The sequence below is a fragment of the Crinia signifera genome, chromosome 5 (genome assembly GCF_055691185.1).
Source record: "Crinia signifera chromosome 5, ASM5569118v1, whole genome shotgun sequence".
NCBI classification, from domain to species: Eukaryota; Metazoa; Chordata; class Amphibia; order Anura; family Myobatrachidae; genus Crinia; species Crinia signifera.
Window position 1 is genome coordinate 73,235,670 of NC_139221.1, and position 23,979 is coordinate 73,259,648.

A 23,979-nucleotide genomic window follows, 5' to 3' on the forward strand; every position below is an offset into this window, starting at 1 on the left:
TTGCGGCGACTAACAGAGACGGCGAATTGGCCGTCAATCACTGTTCGCCATTGGTGAATTTTGAGTGTTGAATAGGGCGAATGACTTTTCTATAAAAAAAAATTCACCAGGGAGCACGAAAATAGGACACATTCACTGTGAAAAGCTACGGCAAATCAGCGTCATTGAATACTGCCCAGCTCCGGATTCACCATTTTTTTAGGCAAATCTGGCTTTTTTCACTCCTTGCGGTGAATCTTTTTCACTGAAAATCTGATTCGCCCTATTCAATGTTCACTGTTCGCCGAAAGTGAACAGTGAATGCTGGCCAGTTCTCCATTTCATGCTCACTGCAATTCGCTGCTTCAATGGGGTTTTCACTGTGATTCGCCGAGAGTGTATTCAATGCTAGGATGGAGAACTGCTTTCAGCATGATTTTCGCCATGATTCACCGTTTTGCATTCAACATCTTTTAAAGGTGAACTAGAAAGTGATCTTTTAAAATAAAGTTGTTGTTTTTTTATGTAAAAAAAAATTCAGAATTTTTTTGTGAAGGACATGAATATATATTTCATTTTTAATTATTATTTATTTTTTCTGTTGCATGTGTCCCCGGGAGCCCTGCTTCTGCCCCACATTGTTCGGCGCAGGCAGGGAGGCTTCCATCTCCCTGCCTGACACCGTCCCGTGGCTCCCTGCATCAGGGGCAGCAAGCCCCGCGGCATTGAATACGACAACAGGGAGGGATGGCAGCGAATGCTCCAGCCCTCCGGAACACGGCAACTGTGCAGCGAATCCTAAACAGGATTCGCTGCACATTGCGATTATTCACATTTAATACTGCCCAATGGCTCCTGATCAGACAAGTAACACAAGGGCTTGAAGCTTGCTGTTTTGAGATGCTACACACATCTTACATAACCAATACCACAGTATATGAAGCTCTTTGAGCTCTCCTTCCCAAAATGGCACAACTGTCCAATCCTGTGATGGACCCTGGTCATCTCTGGGGGAGAGGCTCTCCAGCTTAAGATTCAATACTGTAGTTGAATACAAGAGTTAAGCCTCTCCACTATGAGTGTTGTACTTGGTACTGTATTTTAACATATGGGTGTGTGGATTGAGCATACTAATCTGCCAGATGCATACAAAATTTTGCCTAGCAGTCTGCTTGATTTACAGATAATTTGTATAAACTACTGATATATATGCGCAAGCTTTTCCTCAATTGTTATATGACCCTTACCTGACATAACTGAGATCATAGTGCTATCTATAACCACACATTATGAACTTTGGGATCAGAATTGTTATCATTTATTATTTTACAGTGTATGTTTTAGTGATATCCAGGCTTCAGCACAGATGGTTAAATCATAAAAACCTGCGCTCAAACAGATCAGGTTGGTTGGAATGAAAATCTGGTAATGCATGAGGCCAAATACCAATCAACCATTTGCTCTCAAATACTGAAAAAGCAACATAAACTGTTATTCATAAAGATTGTTAATACAGTGATTTAACTAACAGGTTTTTTCCATTTTTCACTGTTTTAGAGCAAATGGTCACTTGTCATTTGCTTTCATTCATTATATGATATTCCTTCCATTCAGTCAGACCTGGCAGATGATCTGCCAGATAATTGTTTAGTGTGGGTGTGCCTTGAGGACAAAGGCTGGGAAATGCCTTCTGTATAGGACAGGGATTTTCAACCTTTTTACCTTGCGGCACACTAAATAAGATTTTAAAATTGCCAAGGTACACCATGAGATCCCTACAGGGCAAAACACATTGGCCTCCACAGGAAAAAAAGCAAAGCTATTAGCCCCCATATAAAAACAATCGCAATGGTCCCCACAGGTAAAAATAAAATACATTGGCCCTTTACATGAAAAGAAAAGACCAGTTGAACTAGTGGTGGCTGTAAACTGGTTTGGGCATCTCTATATCTGGGGGCACACTTGAGAACAGCCACGGCACAGTAGTGGAAAAACACTGGTATAGGATAATCTTACTGTCCTCACTTTTATTTCTTTAATACTATCCTTTAAAAACTGAAACTCTCAATTGTAATATTCACTATTTCCATCATTGGAGTTTTGACCTTTCCCTTTGCTTAATAGTTCCCCGTGTTTAAGCACAAATAAAACGATAGACTGTTTAAGTATTCTTTATTCTTTTCAGTCCAAAATTTTGCATTAATCTTCGAATTTTTGTGCTGGTCCAAAAACTAATAGACTGTACACAGCCTGCTCATATGAAAACAAGTATGCAAAACAAATCTCCCGGTTTGTGTTTTAATCTGACTGCATACTTTTATCTATTTAATTATTTAAATCTTCCATTATCCCTGGAAGTAGCAGAAGAGGAATTATTGTTTTAGATCTTCTATCTTGATTTGTACAATATGGTTTATAGTTGAGATTTCTGAAAGAAAAAGAAAAAGAATGTTTGATGTATTTAAACATTGATTTGGTTTATATTATATTGCTACATTACACTGAATTATTATAATATTCAGAATGTTGTATCAATATTTATTTTTGATAGGGACCCATCATTTCCAGCTCTTCAAAATTCAGTTGAGACACTCTTGACATTCTGGAACTGCTCTGCCAGACTGTTACCTTTCTCAACTTGTTTGAAATTGAAATTGAGAATGATGCCTTTGTAAGGGAGGGAAATGTCAGGGCAGCCTAGACCGGTAACCAAATAATACAACCCCTTCCCCTTCCATACAGAGAGGCACAGCTACATCTATAGATGCCGTAATGAGGACAGCCCACCTCCCCCTAACATTTCAGATTCAGATGTACCAGTTAATGTACTGGGTCATGAGACTCCATTTTAGGGTATCCATGATCACCATCAGCATGGAAATAATCCCCATTCTGGCTGCTCCACCCCCTTTCTTCACAGTGGCTAAATTAGAAATGTTGTTCCCCCGTGTCAAAAAATTTCTGTGCCGACATCGCAGCGCTGGCTCACCCAAGTCTCCGTAGGGTCTGCAGGACCATTGCTACGCCACTGTCCCTCCACACCTCTCCAGGGCCCTGCCCAAGCCCCTACAGTGCGTGGCTAGCTGGTGTGGGTTGGCCCCTCTACTGGTACCAGCCCTGCCCCTACTCACCTACCAATTCTTATGTCCTCACCCCTTGCCCATTCTCCCCACCACTAGATAAACTGTAAATAGATATCTCGGTACTTATGTAATATCTGGGCTCCCGTTTTTCTTATGAGACCGCGTCCCCTCGTGGGGCTCGCTGCGCTCGCCACACTATATAAAATCAACTCTATGCGTAGTTGGATAGTAGGGGTATGAAAAAAGGGGTGCATTTAACATGGGAGCCCAGATAATACATAAGTACCGATATCTCTAACTTTTTCAGGTAGGTGGTGAGCAGAAATCCAAATAAAATTCTATCACCCAAACCTACAAATGTTGCACCACCCCAGGCTAAATCCCCTTTATGTGTGTGTGCACTGCAACACTGGCCAGATTGTACAGAGACTAATGCCGTGAGGCACTGAATACAGGCCTGTGTGGAGCTGCAGTTTATATAAAGATGCAAAATTTTCTGTTTTATTCTCTTATTCCGCAAAGTAATGGAAATCATTCTGCAGCAGCGTGATTGTTCTGCATTTCAGATGGAACTATTTTTCAAATGGGAATTAATAGAAAAAATAAAAACAAGCTACATCTATGTTCTGTACCCTTGTAAAGAAGATACACAGTTACTTGCTAGAGAGGATACGCACATGTTCTAGCCAGTAGAGAACTGGATCTGTATTCCTGTATATACTAATAACCAGAATAGGATCTGCGTAGGGGTACAGTGTATTATGGGTACTAGAACAAATGTGTGCAAATCTCTCTCTGTGTTGTGAGAACATTGAGGGTACTACTGCATACCTCCCAACTTTGTGGTCGCCGGCCCCGGGACACTGCTGATGCGCGCCGAAGGCGTCCCGAAATTTCCGGGGGCGTGGCCTATAATTTCGGGGCGTGGCCTATACTTGCAGCTCCCCGTGAGGCCACGCCCCCATTTTGCCGCAATGGGGGCATGACCCAGAGGCTCTGTGAGCCTCTAGCCATGCCCCCAGCCCCCTGGCTGCGGGAATAGATGCTGTGCGCATGCGCACAGCGTCTATTCCCCGCTGCTTAGCAGCCGACAGGGGGGACTCCCAACAGCCCCCCTCACCGCGGGACACTGCTGTCCGCAGATGGGACAGCGGGACAGGCCCTAATAATCGGGACTGTCCCGCTAAAATAGGGACTGTTGGGAGGTACAGTGAGGTAAAAACATTTCAACTTCACCACTGATGACAATCTGGTCCCACTGCTGTATAAATAGCAATCATATTATACTTACTGGATCATCTGCCCCTGCTGCCTTGCTGGACTTTTTCACACAGAATACACTAACAAGTGTAATTATTAACATGACAACAAATATAGTCACTGAAGAAGACACAGCAATCACAATGGTGTCCTGGCTGGAGACTTTCCTTTCACATCTCTCTCCAACATACCACCAATCTTTAGTAACTTTGCACCTAAGGAAAATTATATTTTGTTAAATGCAATAAAAGTGCACAATAGTGGACTTAGAAAAGAAGCATGATATGTCACCCATTCTTTTATGTTCAGTACATTGTGTAATTAATATATATATATCAATAAATATCAAGTTGTCACAACCCACTACCCAATTATATATATTAACCTGCCACACCAGGGCCGGCGCCACCACTAGGCAAATCTAGGCATTTGCCTAGGGCGCCAGCCACTGGAGGGCGGCACTTCGACCCTTGCCTCTCGCAAGGAGGCTGCAGGGGTGTCCGTGCCGGGTACCTGCGGCACTGTGTGATCTGGCGGCGGGGTCCCTGCAGTGATGCACGCTATCCGGCAGCCAGGCGGCGGCGCGGGAAGCGCTGCTGGGTTTGAAAACATTCCGCATGCTGATTGGCTGAGATTCAGCCAATCAGCGTGCGGTAAGTTTTCAAACCCATCAGCGCTTCCCACGCCGCCTGGCTGCCGGATTGCGAGCATCACTGCAGGGACCCCGCCGCCAGATCACACAGTGCCGCACCCCCCCTCGCCTGGGGCGCTCCGGTGCCTTGCACCGGCCCTGTGCCACACACATACTGCCATGTGACCATCGGCAGGAAGAGGATCACTGATGGTAGCAAATATGCTGTATACAGGCCACAGTGTTACATATAGAACTGTCCGGTAGTTCCCATGTCAGCAGATGGAATTGTGTGTATTACATGTGTTACCTTAATGTAAAAAAATCAGTATTTGGGGCAGGAGGTAATGCAGTGCGAGCCAAGTGTCTCAGTTTTTTAAAGGGGTGAGAAGGAATATCGGTACATGTTTCCCAGATTTTCTACGTACGGCACCGTAGGGAAATCGCATCGCATCGCATGGGCCATTATAAAGGCATGCGATGTGATTTTTTCCATGTCATTTTTTTTTCCCCATTGTACACCACTATATATCGCATTGCATTGCCTTTTTTTTTGCACTTTTTCATGCCTTAAAATCGCACCATTTCCCATTTTTTACCCGAGAATTCGCATATCATTAAATATACGAATTCTCAGGAAAACGGCGATTTTAAAAAAACTGCGATATGGTGCGATTTGCGGCGGTTTTGAAAAGTACAAAAAAAATCATAAACATAAACTTCATGAATATTTTAGGGATAATAAAACACAACCTTAGTGCCATTTAACTAAGGAAGTCCGTCCCCCCCCCCTCTTTCCTATTACAAAAATGACAAGTGAGATCTACCTTCCATTCATTGTCTAACAATCCTGCTATTAAGACCTTTTTCAGAATGCTAGATGCTCCTTTACCTTTACAGAATTTGTAGGTAGATACAGCTGCTTGATCTAATTTTAATAAAAATGAATTGAAATAAATTTTTAATGGATTGGTTATGGTATATTAGCTCTATAATGTCTAGGTCTACAGTCATGGTCGACAGTAAAAAAAGGTCATGGTCAAAAGGTTGACAGTGAAAAGGTCGCCTGGGTCAAAAGGTCGACAGTCAAAAAGGTCAAGATGAGGTTTTCATGCTGCGCTTGCCATGGTTCCGGCTCAGTGCCTCGCTGCGATCGGCACACCATTATTTTCTCCCGCCACACCATAGTGGATGGTAGGGTATAGAATACCGTCTGTCGGCACTTCAGCTGAAAATTTTGTCAAAAAAAATCATGTCGCCCTTTACATTCTGACCTTTTCCACAACGGCCTTTTGACCATGTCGACCTTTTGACCCTATCAACCAATAGTTGTCGACCTTATGACTGTTGACCTAGAGTCAATCTATCATAAGTCTGGATAGCAATGGATTTGTCCTCTGATAATGAGATTATATGGTCTGCCGACAATGGCGGTGCCAATGTGGTACAGGATTTACTTCATTATTGTTCTGAACGAGAAAGACAACTGATAACTGTTATAATTGTGTGTACAAATGTTTGGATAAAGATCCTACTTTTGAATTTAAGAATAAATTGATTTCTTTACTGGATACAGCTGTTCAAAGGGGATTGATCTCTATAGTTTCATGTTAGGCTTAAGTACCGTCACATCCAGTTGTGCCACTGTGCTATTCGTTACCCAAGATACAAAAACATGCTAGGGGAAAATGATAAAACATGGGGTGTGCTAATACAGAGGGCATGAGACACAAGGTTGGGTGGGGTTGGGTGGGGTTGTGAGACACAAAGGGGGAAATTTACTAATATGAAAATTCTATTTCACATGGGATGTTGCTATGGGCAACCAATCAGAATCTGCCTCCTATTTACTAGCACCTTCTAGAAGATAACAGAGAGTATCTGATTGGTTGCCCAAAGCAAAATCCCATTTGAATTACAACTCTCAGCTTAATAAATTTCCCCCAAAATGGGGTAAAGGGGGAGGGGATGAGGCTGAGCTAGACAGGGTGTGGAATGAGGTTGAGAGACATGGGGGGGGATGAGGCTGAGCTAGACAGGGTGTGGAATGAGGTTGAGAGACATGGGGGGGGATGAGGCTGAGCTAGACAGGGTGTGGAATGAGGTTGAGAGACATGGGGGGGGATGAGGCTGAGCTAGACAGGGTGTGGAATGAGGTTGAGAGACATGGGAGGGATGAGGCTGAGCTAGACAGGGTGTGGAATGAGGTTGAGAGACATGGGGGGGGGGATGAGGCTGAGCTAGACAGGGTGTGGAATGAGGTTGAGAGACATGGGGGGGATGAGACTGAGCTAGACAGGGTGTGGAATGAGGTTGAGAGACATGGGGGGGGATGAGGCTGAGCTAGACAGGGTGTGGAATGAGGTTGAGAGACATGGGGGGGGGGATGAGGCTGAGCTAGACAGGGTGTGGAATGAGGTTGAGAGACATGGGGGGGGATGAGGCTGAGCTAGAGAGGGTGTGGAATGAGGTTGAGAGACATGGGGGGGGATGAGGCTGAGCTAGACAGGGTGTGGAATGAGGTTGAGAGACATGGGGGGATGAGGCTGAGCTAGACAGGGTGTGGAATGAGGTTGAGAGACATGGGGGAGGGGGGATGAGGCTGAGCTAGACAGGGTGTGGAATGAGGTTGAGAGACATGGGGGGATGGTGCAGAGTGACACAGGGGCGGAGATGAGCCTGAGAGACTCAGGGTGGGTAGTATGAGGCTGAGAAACATTGTGGAGAGGTGGGTTGGACGCAGAGACATTTGGGAGATGAGTAGATGGCTATGGAGAAGCACATTTAGGGTAGGGAGGGATCTAAATAAACTTTGAGCACTGTCTAAATATAGAGATAGAAAGAGAGTTATGTGGTAATAATTTGTAATGTGAGTACAGAGTCCATTCCAATGTGATTTCCATCTTTCCAATAGCAGATCTACGTCTAGTTTATAACAATATAAAATACAAGGGTGCATTATAACGTTACCTGCAGACTGGCTTGTTATCTTCAAGATCACAGACACCAGAGTTTTCACAGCTATAACCAGTACAGGGATTAGGTGGGTGTTCTGTTGTAGTTGTTGATCGAGATGATGATGTAGTAGTAGTAGTAGTAGTAGTAGTAGTAGTAGTAGTTGGTGCTGTAGCAGTGGATGAAGGTATTGGCTGAGTTGTATTTAGATGAGTAATATCTGGTTTAAAAAAAAAAACACAGTACAAACATTAGTAGTAGATACCTAGGCCATATACCAATAACAGCTAGCTTGCATATTTTGGTGCTACTAAAATGCATGTCTAAATTAGTCTAATACACTCTTTGTTTGACTAAGTTTATGCAATTTACAATATTTTACACATACTGTACTTATCGAGAGTATAATGTACTCATGGACCTGTCCCATGCACCCTCACATAACCATCGCTAGAGCCTTGTGACATGATTAGTAATGAATAGCCTCATGAAGGCCTCGCTCACATCATCTCTCGAGAAGTGGGAAGGATCCGGGAGGTTATCCTGCTCTCCCGGCAGCCTGGAACAAGTTGTCTCCCGGACAGTAAGAGAGAGTAGGCAAGGAAAATCTAATTAACCCTTTGATTGCCAACATCTCAGTGAGAGATGCACAAAATACCTGCTAAAAATGCCAGCACCTCTGTGAGAGATGTGCAAAATATCGGCAAAAAAATTACAGCATCGCTCACATTTGTTATATACCGTATTTATCGGCGTATAACACGCACAGGCGTATAACACGCATCTTCATTTTAAGAGGGAAATTTCAGGAAACCCGCCCGTACGCTGCTGTTGCTGCCCCTGCCTTACCCTGCGCAGAGAGAGACAGACACTAGAGTCATTTTTCACTTCCAGCGTCTCTGACAGGGAGCACAGCTCTGCAGCCGCGTTACCAGGAAGTGCAGAGCTGCGCTTCCTGTCAGACGCTAGAGGTGAATTATGACTTCTAGCGTCTGTCTCTGTGTGCAGGGGAAGGCAGGGGCAGCCGTAGCTGACGGGCTGGTGGCCGGAAACATAGGCGCACCGGCAACTATTGCAGTGCTGCCGGCAGCTGCTGCTACTGATCCACGCTGCTATCGGCGGTGTGGCTTCTTAACATTATATCGGCGTATAACACGCATACATCATTTGCCCCCTATTTTCAGGGGGGAAAAAGTGCGTGTTATACGCCGATAAATACGGTAAATTAAAATAAAAAAAATGTGTAGTAAAAAAAAGATTATATGGTACTCTTTACCTAACACGGCGCCCATCGCGGGCATCGCGGGTACATTTATGTCTGCCCGCGACGCGACCGACGCGATGCTCACGATTTCCCATTGAAACCCATGTTAAACATGGACATCGTGTCGGTCGCGTCGCGGCCGGCTATAAATGTGCACACGATGGCCCCGACGCGATGCCCACGATTTGCCATAGGAATTAATGTTAAAAGACCCGACGTACACGATTTTCATGTTAAATGGCTCAATGGACCCGATTTTAGCATAGGAAACAATGTTAAATGGGCCTTAGAGCCCAAATACTTACCCTGAACTCTGAAATGGCCCCCCCCCCCAATTTTTTACGCCACCCCACGATCAACGTGAACCCGAAGCGTGGCGAGCGCAGCGAGCCCGCGAGGGGCGGCGGTACGCGTCCTCCGACCTTTTCATACCCCCACTATCCACGTCGGCGTGGAGTTGAGAATAGAATAGTGTGGCGAGCGCAGCGAGCCCGAAGCGTGGCGAGCGCAGCGAGCCCCGTGAGGGGACGCGGATACCTTCACAGGTAAACGCGTCCCCTCGCGGGCTTCACAGGTGTCCGCGTCGCCACGGACACCTGTGAAGCCCGCGAGGGGACGCGTCTAGCTGTGAAGGTATCCGCGTCCCCTCGCCACGCTTCGGGCACGGTGGCTCGCTACGCTCGCCACACTATTCTATTCTCAACTCCACGCCGACGTGGATAGTGGGGGTATGAAAAGGTCGGAGGACGCGTACCGCCGCCCCTCGCGGGCTCGCTGCGCTCGCCGCGCTCGCCGCGCTTCGGGTTCACGTTGATCGTGGGGTGGCGTAAAAAATTGGGGGGGACATTTCAGAGTTCAGGGTAAGTATTTGGGCTCTAAGGCCCATTTAACATTGTTTCCTATGCTAAAATCGGGTCCATTGAGCCATTTAACATGAAAATCGTGTCCATCGGGTCTTTTAACATTAATTCCTATGGCAAATCGTGGGCATCGCGTCGGGGCCATCGTGTGCACATTTATAGCCGGCCGCGACGCGACCGACACGATGTCCATGTTTAACATGGGTTTCAATGGGAAATCGTGAGCATCGCGTCGCGTGCGGGCATCTTTAGCCCGCATACGACGCGACCGACACGATTTTTTACCTCACGATGCCCACGATCAAGATCGTGGGCGCCGTGCTAGGTAAAGAGTACCGATTATATTTCCTATGTGACCCAGGAGTCACACAGCGGCTGCACAGATTGATGCAAAATTGGGGCAGTCGGCGATGTCATCCATCCACCCCTGGGTATGCCTACCATCTTTATGGGCACGCCCATGAAATGCTAGGGGGCCAGCCAGGAATGCCCCCTGCCTGTCACTCAAGCTGCGAGCACCTTGGCGAAGAAAAACTTAGCCAAAGTCCCTCATAGCCAGGGCCTGCACATGTGCATTGGCAGCAATATGCATGCGCAGACCCAAACATCGAAATAGCAGGTCTGTCCTTCCAGTTATATAGTATTATATTTGTGCCTTCTATATACAAGAGGGCTGGACATCCTACAGCATTTCTGCTTGCTTACTTTAGAACAGTGGTTCCCAACCCTGGTCCTCAAGGACCCCCAACAGTGCACGTTTTCCAGGTCTCCACACAGAATCACAAGTGACGTAATTAGCTCCAGCTGTGGATCTTTGCAAATGTGCCTGAATAACGAGTGCACCTGCCGGGTGACCTGGAAAACGTGCACTGTTGGGGGTACTTGAGGACCAGGGTTGGGAACCACTGCTTTAGAAAAAGGGTTTTACTGAGATTTTAGAGTTTGTGTGGCAAGCCACAAAAGCGGTATGTTTTGGCACACAGTGGTAAGTGCCACCCTACACACACAGAGAGGTCAGTGCCACCCTACACATGCAGTGGTCAGTGCCAGACTACAGGCATATATGGTAGTGCCAGCCTACACATACAAGGGTCAGTTCCAGAGTACACACATACTGGGTATTACCTGCTTACACACTCAGCGGTCAGGGTAGTGCCAGACTACACACATGCAGGGTAGTGCATATATTTTGAACATCTCCCACAGAGAAGTTGGCACTCAAAGGGTTAAAAAAAAACCTTTATACACTAATATAGGTACTAGTATTTGGTCTTGGTCATTTTTTATGTCTGTGAAAACACAACACACACATACACACTCCTCCTGACACTATATACGCACACGCACGCACACACACACCTCCTCCAGTCACTCCTGTCTCACACACATACACACTCCTCCTGACACTATATACGCACACGCACGCACACACACACCTCCTCCAGTCACTCCTGTCTCTCACACACACACACTCCTCTAATCACTCCTCTGTGTCACACATGCATACTCACACTCCTCCAGCCACTCTTCTCCAGGCACTCCTCTTACTTCTCCGCAACCTGTAACCTGTCAATCTTCCAGAGCAATCCAGGCCAGTCCCCCTATCACTCCCCCCCTCTCCCAGATGTCTCACTGGCTATTAACAGACAGGGGTGGAGAGAGGGGGAGCTGCTGCTGCCATGGAGAGGTGCACTGTGGGGTTTGCTTCTCATGCCTTTACTGGCTGATGATGCTGCCCATGGTGCATGTCTAGCCATCAAGCTTCACCCCCATCATGTTTGTATTCGCACATGCACGGTCACATTTTAGCTGAGGCAGGGGTATTCTGGGGGATTGAGGTTTGCAGGGCAGTGGGAGACTGGTCGGTAGAACAGGAGCCTCCTGCAGAATGCGGGAGTGTTGGGAAGTATACATTACTGTATTATTTATATTACCTTTAAATATAACACTTCTCTTTAAGGCCCTTATTCTGATCGGTGCGGCCCGATCAGAATATGCGGCCGCAACCGTGCAGGCGAATCCCCGCCTTCCATACGGATCGCCACCTGCCGTCCGTATGCGGATATGTGGCGATCCGCATGAAATTGGACGGGGATACGCCTCCTCCATGGTGGGAGCAGCCCCTGCATTCGATGGTCGCCGAACATCGAATGCAGGGCCGCACGCTCCACCAGGTCCCGCAACACAAGACCACACGGACACTTGTCCGTGTGAAATCATGTATAGAGGCGGGCAGCTGACATCCGGCGATGTCAGATGCCCGCCCCGTACACACGCGTCACGGCCTCATTACCATGCATACGCCCCGCGTTTGCATGGGAACGCCCATGAAACGGGGGGCGTATGCATAGGGTAATGAGGCTAAGTAGCCCCTCACGCCCCTCTACGCCCCCTGTGCGGCGTATAAAGAATCCGTGCGGCGAAATCGCCTGCACATGCGCAGAGTGACCTCTGCACATGCGCAGACGATCAACATCGGCGGTCCGTCCGCATGCGGGAATTTCCGCACCGATCAGAATAAGGGCCTAAGTACATTCAATTCATAGCAATGTCCCAGCAGACATTACCATCTAATACAGATGACTTGTTACAAAGTGTATTTGCCCAACTGTTTCGGAGGCACTTTGTGGTCATTGTAACAAATTCAATACCCCCCATGTGTTTTGAAATCAATATGATTACAGAATTGCATGTGATTTTGGGGTAGATGTACCAAGTCTTGGAGAGAAAGTGCAGAGGTTACCCAAAGCAAGCAATCAGCGGTACTTGTGTAATATCTGGGCGCCCGATTATATGATTGTATACCTTAACTTAAGGCATACAATCAGATGCGATGCAACGCGATTTTCAGCAAAATCGCATCGCGACGCGATGGTGGCTCGCTGCGCTCGCCACGCTATATAAAATCAACTCTATGCCCACTTGGATAGTGGGGAAATGAACAGGACTATTTTAACATTGAATCCTATTGAAAATCGCATCGCATGCGATTTGATTGCATGCGATGAGATTTTTCCGACCCGATCTCAAAATCGGGCGCCCAGTTATTACACAAGTACCCAATCAGCTTCTATCATTTCAAATAACGTGCTTGATTAATGAAAATTAGAAGTGAATTGGTTGCTTTTGACAACTTTTCCACTTGATCTCTCTCCAAAGCTTGATACATTTCCTCCTGTAGTTTCTACAATGTGCTGTAATGACATCACTTACCATCCACTGATACAAGAAGGAATGCATCACCCCCTTTGAGAAAATCTCTGCTTTGAGCTCTGCTTTGGGTGATGTATGCAGAGGTTCCAAATCCTGGGCCACGGAAATATTGTGTTCCATTAGGGTAGGTAGTTGCGGTTCCAACCAATTCAGGCTTATCCCAGAAAAGCGTGTTGCTGCCTAAAATAAAAATAAAAAACTTTGTTATAAGTACCACCATGTTTAATAACAAACTCAGGATCAATTGTGTTATTCTTTGCAATAAACACTTGTGTGACATCGATAAACATAATCAAAAGCCCTACTTGAATTCAGACTGGCAGTCAGCCGATCTGGTGGTTCTCACCAATAAAGGCCCCATACACTAGTCAGATTTGGCCTGTTTTCTTCAGATTTAGATGGATCTGACAGACTGATCTGAAGAAAAAAGGCCAAATTTGGGCTCCCTCAGATCAGATATGTGACTGAGTCTCAGATCCATCTGCCAAAAAAATCTTTGGTGCTGTACCAAAGATCCATCTGATCTGAAGCTGTCAGGTGTCTATCATTAGATGCCCACACACTAGAACGATTTTTTTGCCGATTGGCCGATTTCTGACCGGAAAAAAAATCCGCAAATTGCCCGATATCAGTTGGAAGCGCGCTCCCACGGATCTTTTGCTAAGTCTTCTGATCTTACATGCTGCATGAAAGATCAGAAGATTTAGCAAAAGATCCATAGGAACGCACATGGGATCTTAAAGATAAATATTTGGTGAAGATGTGCGCTTGCCTGAAATCTTTTGTCCAGAACGGACAAAAGATTTCAAGGCTAATTTATGTGCACATCATAAGTTCGCAGATCTTCTAGTGTGTGGGCACCTATAGGTCTGATCAGATGTATAAGTGAATAGAGTGCAAATGTAGCCCAGGGTCAAATCAGATTCCTGAGAAAGTTCAAGGGAAATCTGAAGAGTTTTACAGCTTCAGATAGGTCTGTGTAGTGGATGGGGGCTTAACAGCGATAATTGATGTCTTGGATGGAGGGTTAATCAGCAGCAACACTTTCCTGTTTCAGTCAGGTTATTAGTGGTACTATGAAGGAGAAGATTGCCACTCCGGACATTGGCAGCTTCAGGTATACCTGCTCTATAAGATTAATGCTGGGCCAAGGGTTTGCTACTGTATTTAAAGACAAGAATACAAACTACTTTTTCTTTTCTTCTACTATGACTATGTAAATATTTTCAGTTCTTAGCACACCAGCCTCATTGAAATGGAGTTAAATAATCTAAAACAGTTACGACAAAATGTGGTCTGGTGCAGGAGGCCATCTTTCCACTAGACCAGTACAACTATCTCACCTGCAGTAGCACAGATAACATATAAGCAAGAGAGTTGTCAGTAATCTAATGAAGTCCGGACCACAGGGTCACAGGAGCAATTGACTAACAAGGCAGAAGTCGGTGGTCACAAACAAGCCAGGATTGGCACACATGATGACAGAACTTCAATGCCTCTAATTCCGAAAATCGTAAGATGGCTTTAAAAAAAAGGAACCATTTTTCAGGTTTTCCAGTCATTCTTCCAGTCAAAGGAGATCCCTTTGCCAAATTTATAAGGGTTTGACATATCTTATAATATTGAGGCACAGGTAGTACACACAAAATCTAAGAAATCTCAGCACCTTGAGTCCAATGAGTCTGTGGCTATCCCTTTGCAACATACTATGTGCCCCAAATAGGTAACGTTTGACTAACAGAGACCACATTTGTAAGTTTTAGGGGTATATTTTGGGTTTATAGAAGTGGAGGTGTTGACCATAACCATCAATTACATTAAAGGGAAAAAAAAAGAAGAATCGGAACAGCGCTGTACTGAATATAAACGTATTTAATTAAAACTTGCAATTTTTACACATTATAACAATCTAAAATTAGACATACAAGACTTACACACACAGAACATTCAAACCCCCCCTATTTTAGCTGGTGCTGGTTAATTTCAAGTATTAGGAAGCAATTGCAAAGATATTCTTGCCCATACACAGAGCCAGTTAGTAGGTTAGTACTTAGTTCAAGTCCCCACAGAAATGTGCACATTATACGTGGTATAATCACTTGGAATCCGGGGGTCATGTAGATGGTTAATTACCAGTAGTGAATTCCTCCGACCATTATCGTTTGGTCATATCCGAGTTGAATTCATCAGCCAGATATTAATTGGCAGCATAAGTGTCCCCTCAACGCGTTTCTCCGCCTCTATGTCCTCTCAGCGGCTTCCTCAGGAGTAGCATACTACTCCTGATTTAATCTGATCTAATTTTAGATTGTTATAATGTGTAAAAATTGCAAGTTTTAATTAAATATGTATATATTCAGTACAGCGCTGTTCCGATTCGTCTTTTTTTTCCCTGTATGTACATATTAGGGGTTGTGGTAAATACCCTATGGTTCAGCAGCAGTACAGAACTTACAATCAGCGCTCAATATCAACTTTTGGTGTTTGTAATTACATTAAAGCTATTATCTTCTAGAAGGTGCTAGATATAGCACTATATTATACAGTATATACTCTTTAGTCCCCATTAAATTAACCAGAAAAACACCTTTTGGATCTTTTTACCAGAATGACCCAGAGACAATGATACAATCCAAATAGAGAAGAGTTTCTCTATAGTTCATGTCACTCATGCCTTGTTCCATAGGATGTTGAAACTTAGCAGGGGCAACCTTAGGGGGTAATTCTAGATCTCTCAGATGGAGCGAGGTTTGGAGCAAGCGCCTATTTGCGCACGTGCAGACTCCGACAAAGAACGGCCTCGGCGAGTTACACACTCACTGGGCTGTTCATTGCAGGGTGGGAGGGACAGGGCGGACAGCGGCGGGGACGGGGATCGTCCATGGGAATGCCCAGCATTTTTTGGGCATCCCTATGAAAACGCTGGGTGTTCCCATGACCAATGCCCTCCCCGTCTTTGGCCAGCCACATGCAGATAAAGGTCAGATTCCACTGACTTCTATCTGTGAAGGCCGGAGAAATCATTCGATGGTGGGCAACCATCAAATGATTTGTTCTGCAGCGGAGGCATGCGAGCGGATGTGTTTTTGTTACACATCCCCTCGTATGTCAATAAGGGGAAACGGTGGCGGCTGACGTCTAGAAAGGCAGCATCTCAGGCACTCGGTAAGCTGCGATCTTCGCAGTTTACTGAGCCAACCTGAACCGGCCCCTTAATGCCCTGGGGCATCTCCAAAAATTCAAAGAAACCTACAGTACAAATGAAGGCCATTTTCTTTATGGTGGAGATACATGGGGATCTGCTAGTGGCAGAGCGGAGGCCAAGTAATGGTAAACCACTTGCTTCCTTGTAAGCAGCCAAAACCTTCCTTAATTTTCGGTATCGTATACCTATAAGATATGGTATTCCGGTTCAGCATTCTAAAGTGACTAGATTTCCCAATACGATCATTTTCCCCCGTTTGGGCAAGCAAATGGGCACAGTCACCCAATAAAAAAAAATGTGGCTTCTCTTTTCCATTTCCTTGAACAACTCCATTCTATCAGCCAACCGTATGTGACTTCCCTGGAAGAAAATATCCATTGATTTTGTTCAACTAACCTCACCATGTATGACCTTTTGTAGAAAGAGAACTTACTTGTCAAGTGGAATGGATCTGTTGTGATGCTTCTCAAATTTGACATGCGTTTCCGAATATCTGGGTGTTGGTCCATGAGTACCATCGTTGCCTGTCTGAGAGAACAGGGCCATTGCAGGCTGTTGTCATTTTCTCCAGAGACAAGATGGAAATATATTCCCAGATCAGAAGTAGAGCTGGTCAGCTGGACTTGAAAAGCATAACCATCTTTAGAATAATACGTTGGGCTGTATAGCCTATTAGTAACGCTGTTGAGCTGGTTAGTAAAGTTTCTGATGTGCCATATGTAATGTGGGCACTTTGCTTCTGAAAAATTGATGTCGTCAATTGAAAATCCTCCGTTGGAGTTTCCGTTGCCTTTAACCCCCTGAAAGACAACACGGAACTTGTTGCTTGTAGACAGAGAGACGTGATACAGCTGCCAGTAGTCTGCTGGTTGGCCTGGAAAGACATGTTATTATTAGACAAATTAATTAACAATTACAATAATCATTATAGGGTTTATTTACTAAGATGAGTTCTATTGAAGATGGGATGTTGCTATGTGCAATAAATTATCTATTATCTTCTAGAAGGTGCTAAATCAATGAGAAGTAGATTCTGATTGGTTGCCCATAGCAAAATGCCATCTTCAATAGAACTTTCAGCTTATACTCCTTTCAAATCGCATCTAATTACCGGTGTCATGCCGGTTAGACCCAGTAATAGGTGTGATATGTAAGAGGTTACCGGGTCCAGCAACCCAGCAGCAATCCCGCATTTCGAAATGGTAAAAAAGCAGGGTTCTTACCAGTTTGTTGCCAGGTTGATGTGCAGTTGGAACGGGTAACTGGGTCCAGCGACCCGGTTCCCGTTCACACTGATGAAGGAGGCAGTGCTAGGAGCAGCATCAGCTCTAAACGCTGCCTCTTCCCCTGCGTTCGATGACGCTCTGACGCTCCTCACCACCCCTGTGTGACCCCCGTATGACATCAGCGGCAATATTACAGGGTCGCTGAAGTGGTCTGAATAGAGCAAAATGCAGGGTCCCACAGGGACTGAGTCGTTTCAAAGTCCCGGTGCGACCCTACATTTTTCCATGTGAAAGCGGTACTAGTTTATAAACCCCTATGTCTTTAAATATGTTTTCCATGTGCTAAATGTTTAATTATTAAATGTGACACTTTGATATTCTTAAAATACCTTACTCCTTGCCAGGATTGTAACCATTTGTGAAACCATTGTAAGAAAGTAGTCTAGGTGCATGTAGTTGCCCATTTTAAATGAATTATCAGATAAACAGTATATGAGGAGGTCACCGTTACGTAATGAGCAAAGCTACCAAAGCAGAGATGGAATGAAACGCCTGAGTTGTCAATTTTTCAGATTTTTCAGAACCTCACAGAAGGTCTCAGAAGAACTGTTGGTTTCCTTCTATAATTTGTAGCAGTGATGAGGGGTGACATTCTATGGGATGAGATTTTTAGACTTTTGCGAATTTTCTCGCAAAAACGGCCGAAATCGCATTTTTTTACATTTTCGCATATTTAATGAGCACCGAAAATGTGAAAAAAATGCGATTTTTGGCAACAAGTTGGACACACTGGAAATGCGATGGCTGCTTTTCGCAGCACATCGCATCCAGATGTTTTCACATGGAAAAGTATACAAATCGCATATTTAATGGTATGCGATTTGTATAAAGTATGACTATAATTCGCCCAAAAATCAGACCAGGTTCTGATGGGCGAATTAGCCAGAAACCTGCACAGATCGCAATGTTCTGTGCAGGTTTCTGGTGAAAAAAAAAAATAAACAGTTAAAATAAAAATAAAAACAAGCGCGGGGTCCCCCGCCCGAGCATAACCAGCCCCGGCTCATTGAGCCGGTGCTGGTGACATAAATTCAGGGTCCCCGACAAATAGGGGTCCCCTTGATTTAATGAAACCAGCACCAGGCTCAAGGTCCGGCGCTGGTTCCCAAAATACGGGGGACAAAATGACTAGGGGTCCCCCGTATTTTAAGAACCAGCACCGGACCCAACCAGCCAGCAGGGTAATGCCACAGCCGGGGGACACTTATTATATAAGGTCCCACGGCCAAAGCATTATCCCCGTGGCTGGTCAGCATGGGCAGGGGTCCTGGGGAAGTGGGGACATGCTGAAAGTCCGGGGCTGTCCCCGATGCCCCTGGGCGGTGGGCATCGGGCTGATGGATTGTGTAAAAAAAAGAAGATAAACTATTGTTTTCTACTGGCGAACTATAAGTCCCTCAAAAAGGGAGGGGGGAGAAAGGGGAGGTGAGAGTTATGTCCGCACTGGTCAGTGGTTTAAAGCCACTGTTGTCCTGGATAGGGGATAGTGTTGTCTGTCTGTAAGATAACTGGTGATTATTCCTAAATTGAATATATTGGTCCTAGACAATCATCCAATTTTGAAATTTGATGTGTCTGTTTATTGGACCACCAGTGGTGCCCCCTGAGTATGAGCCGTATTAATGTAAACACAGATTCCAAGGGAGGAAAGAAGAGGAAAGATATACTCTTGGTGGGGGCACTCTTATCTTGTTGACAGGGTTTAAGCTTTTATTGCTGTGGTTAAAATATAGCTTTTATTATCATTATTTAAAAATTATGGACCTCCCGTGAACAAGCGCCCAGCGAAACGTACGTCGGGATTGCCGATCACGTGGTGCACTCACGTGACCGGCGCACAGCTGACAGACGGGGACGGACCAGCACGGCGGCTACTCGTGGCTCCCAGCTCCCAACAAACGATCTCTGGCAGCAAGGTAACCGCTGGATACGTCCAGCGGACCTCTCCTCTCTCTTATAACAGATCATACCTGCATATTAAGCGTACAGCATACTAGATATTTTTCTGTAGGAGGGCTGGGAGACCAGGCTATATACCAACATCCGCCGGCTTTATTGAGGTCATACCTGTCAAGGAAAGAGAATCCATTGTGTTTCCTATATATAAATTTTTGTCGACATTTTGTGTCAACCTTTTTTTACTTTTTTCATTTTTTATTTTTATTTTCATGCGATCCTTATAAAGTGACCTATGATTATCTCTCCCAAACCATTACCAACACAGTGGTAGAAAAATTATGGGATATATGAGGATCACTGTAGTATCAAATGCATGAAAATTATTTCTCTTTCCACAGCTATCAGACAATTTAAGTCTGACATACACCCCATACCCAAAAAATTTTTTTGCATAGCGCTGCAAGGAGTAGGAATATTTAATCATGGGTCATAATTTTTAAATAATGATAATAAGAACTATAAGTCCCAGCAAGCCTACCCCGCATGCTGGGACTTGGAGAACCACAAGTCCCAGCATGCGGGGCATTAAAGGGCCCGCTGGCACTTGTAGTTCTACAGTACAAAAAATAGTTAAATAAAACACACTGACACCCTGAAAAATAAAAGTTTAATACATACACAGCACACACACACTGATACTTACCTACCTTGAGCCCGTAGGTCGGTCCCTGGATCCTGGGTCCGGCCTCCGGGGCTCCAGGGCAGAAGAGTCCGGTTCCGGGGCCTTGGTCCTGGTTCCGGGGCTGGTCCTGGGGTTCCGGGGCTCCAGGGCAGAAGAGTCCGGTTCCGGGGCCTTGGTCCTGGTTCCGGGGCTTGTCCTGGGGTTCCGGGGCTGTTCCGGGGTCCAGGATCCGATGAAGTCCACAGGGGTACCTGAGGAAGGAAATTCTACTCACCTGGTCCCCGGCGACGACATCGGCATCCTCTCCGGCAGACGCGCTGCTCCCGGCTGCTGTGGTACCCGCTCTCGGACTGAAGAGGCGGAGAGATTTTCATCTTCCGCGCCTTTCCTCCGGATGATTCTATTGGCCGCCTAGCGGCCAATCAGGAGCCGACTTTCTCGAATACTGCCCTAGTGGTTAACTTTGTTAAATTGGGTTTTTCTTATCACCTCCATTTTCACAAACGGAGACGGGTGCCGCCTCTTCCCCAAGCGTCAGACAGCAGACTATCAATCACTTCTGCCTCACTGCGTCCCTTGTCGCAGGACCTTTCTAACATGTGCAGAATGCGATCTGTGCATGCACACAGTAATGAAAACCTGTAGTTTGCGACAATGAGCCAAGGACTGACCAGATCTGAATTAGGCCCAATATCGGCCTACACTTTGGGGGATATTCTGGTTGATTTGCTCAGATGCGAATCCGCATCCTTGCGAGTGAACCAGATTCCGCCGTGCGAATGGTGGTACGCCGGCCCAGTACATCCGCACTGACTGCGAATTAATGTTTTACATAAACATCCATTCGCACTTACATCATCCAATAGTCACCGACCATCAAATGATGTGGAACATGCACGCAGATCTAAGGTTGCTCAGAGCAACCTTAGATCTGCATGCACATTCTGAGGGAAGTGGGTGGGCAGCTGACATCCGGTGATGTCAGCTGGGCCGCCACCCCCCCCCCCCGCACCATCGGCCCGTTAGCATGAGAATGCCCAGCTTCTCATGGGAACGCCCATGAAACGTTGGGCATTCCCATATGCTAACGGTGCACCCCGCCACCACACGCCCCCTCCGCCCTCCGTTCGCAAGGATGTTCGCAGTGGCTGCACACACACAGCACATGCGCAGAAATGTGCATGCGCAATACAAAAACATCAGCCCGTGCGAACGGACCAGAATAAGGTCCTTTGAGCAATTTACACTTACAGTAATTTGTCACCACCTGCACATCGGTGCCATAAATGCCGCCAAGCTGTATGTAACCAGCTTTGAAGGATGAATGCAACATTGGTAGCAATGGTTGGATTTTAAGAGATGATCCTGGTGAACCTACTAATTAGAAGGCTGTATGGAAACTCGTGTATTATGTGTCTGTTGCAGGAAGAAACTTTGCTTTTGCGAATACACACAATTGCTTAAGGACAGGTGTATTTTTTTATTAAAAAATAAAAACAATGCTATAAGTTCCCCACCTTTAACAGCCTCAATGAGTGTCAGAGTGCCATTTGGGGAGGCCCCTGTGTACTCCCTGATCCAGATATTCAGCTGGTCACTTTCATGTCCATTGTGGTAATAGAAGAACTCCAGGCACTGGAATCCTCTCTTTGGGTAGAAGAGCCGGCTCTCCAGCAGCGCTGTATCCCCCACATTCAGAGTCATGGTGCTGAGGTGCATATAGTAGCCTCTATCTGTAGGGGAAGATGAAATAGAGGAAATGTAAGAAAACAAATAACATTTAAACTTTTGGGCAGATTTATGTTTACCAGTCATATTTCAGCTAATGATATTATATTGTAACTGTAACGAGATATTGATCCTGATTCTGGTTGGCTCACAAAGCAGTGTTAGTTCACTGCCATGTGACGCTGTCTGCCGGCCGAGCGACCGCCCCGCTACTCACCGAACATCCATTCGCAAGCTCTAAGTCACTCTCCGGCGAGTTAGATTAGCGCTACCCTGCTCCGAGAACAGGGCAGACAGCTGACATCCGGTGACGCCAGCCTTCCGCCCCCAGAAGGCAGGTAGCCGACCCTAATCGGAAGTGGAAGCGTTTTCATGGGTTTCGGGCATTTTCTGCAGGTCCCCCCGGGTGCGAGCGCCTCGGAGACTATGCAAGTCTCAGAGGGTGCCCGCAGTGAAGACGCATTATTATGCGCAGGCCAACATATCAACATCGTTCCTCATTGCAAATTCGCAGGGGACCGAATCAACCAGAATCACCCCCATTGTGTGGTGTCATAGGGTAAGAGGAAATTGGACTGATATTTAAGGCAAATAAGCAGAATTGTCTCTACCATAAGGCAGCTGCATAGAGCGCGCTGGGATATGGGGAGTTCCACTAAGTCATAGTTGTAATTAATGTAGGTGGCTGCTGTGGACTCTACATATACACATTTCTATAGATGACAGATGCTTGCATATACATGCTCTGACTTACTCCGCCGGCAGCAGACACATCATGGCTTCAAACTATCCAAGCTAATTCCCTCCTCCAGCCTCCCTCTATTTGTACGGGTAACGGGAGCATCGCTCCCCGCTATCTGTGCTATGACACAAAATGACACATTTGTAACAACTTTGTGGAGGTGAATGTACAAGAAAACTATCATGAATTGAGTTCCAGGGTGGAACAGACATTTTTAAGGATGTTCAACTACAATGCCTTTTCCACAATGTACATTCACATATAGGGGAAGTTACATATCGCAGAGTTCCCACTGCACAACGGCGGCATATTATAATGAGGAGTCTGACTCATTATAGCCCCGGAGAATGCCGGCTTCGTTGTTGCGGTGGACCCTTCCCAGTTTGGGCCCGGGACTCCAGTGCCAGAAGTCCCCCCTGATGGTGGCCCTGCTGGTGCTGCATTTATAGTTGTATATAAATCATGGTTTCCAAATAGTGGCCTAAAATTAAAGTCCAATAGTTTGAGTTTAGTGATCATTTGTAATAAGATGCAGTTAGTAAATAGACAATGTCTAGATTGACAGTCACCAGGTCGACAGTGACTAGGTTGACACTACCAAAGGGTCAACACAAGTTTATGGTCAACATAGGCAAGGTCGACATGAGTTTTCCTTTATTATTTTTTTAAAAGGTGTTTATTGTACTTACTTTTTCTTAAAGGTGTTACGCAGTACATACATATGGTGTCTATGTCGTATGATTACATAGACAGCCAAAAATCTTGAAACATTTATGTTGACCTTTTGACTGTCGACCTTGCCTATGTTGACCATGAGATGGGTCGACCACTTGGCAACAATATTTGTAATATTTATATACAGTACTTCTGGTGCTGTGTAAGAGTTTGGCCGTTCAATGTCTCTTGTTGTAAATGAAGCACTGCACATTGTTTGCCTAACTTTGGGGCCTATTCAGACCTGATTACTCATGCCAAAATTCGTCCTCGTCCCCAATGGTCGGGGATTGCACATATGTGCATGTACAAACCCCCAGAGCAAACACGGTTCGCTCACTGGGGGGGGGGGGGTACAGAAGACCACCCGTCATTTTATGGGTGCGCCCACAAAAATGGTGGGCACACACATAAAAACGCTGAGCAGACACCAGCTAATGCAGGTGTGTGTCTATGCCTGCCTCAAATTTAGCGGATA

General features: G+C 45.7%; 1 protein-coding gene across 1 annotated transcript in view; it reads right to left on the reverse strand.

The window, feature by feature from the left end:
• Nucleotides 1–2,134: 2,134 nt before the first annotated feature.
• Nucleotides 2,135–23,979, reverse strand: part of MEP1B (meprin A subunit beta) — a 43,290-nt gene continuing 21,445 nt past the window's right edge. Inside the window, exons 10-15 of the mRNA XM_083187465.1 lie at nucleotides 21,835–22,050; nucleotides 16,884–17,324; nucleotides 13,246–13,425; nucleotides 7,924–8,128; nucleotides 4,354–4,537; nucleotides 2,135–2,407 (exon numbers count right to left, since the gene is read on the reverse strand). Of these exons, the coding sequence (XP_083043591.1) occupies nucleotides 2,393–2,407; nucleotides 4,354–4,537; nucleotides 7,924–8,128; nucleotides 13,246–13,425; nucleotides 16,884–17,324; nucleotides 21,835–22,050 (1,241 nt within the window). The 3' untranslated portion in view covers nucleotides 2,135–2,392. The remainder of the gene's footprint in view (nucleotides 2,408–4,353; nucleotides 4,538–7,923; nucleotides 8,129–13,245; nucleotides 13,426–16,883; nucleotides 17,325–21,834; nucleotides 22,051–23,979) is intronic.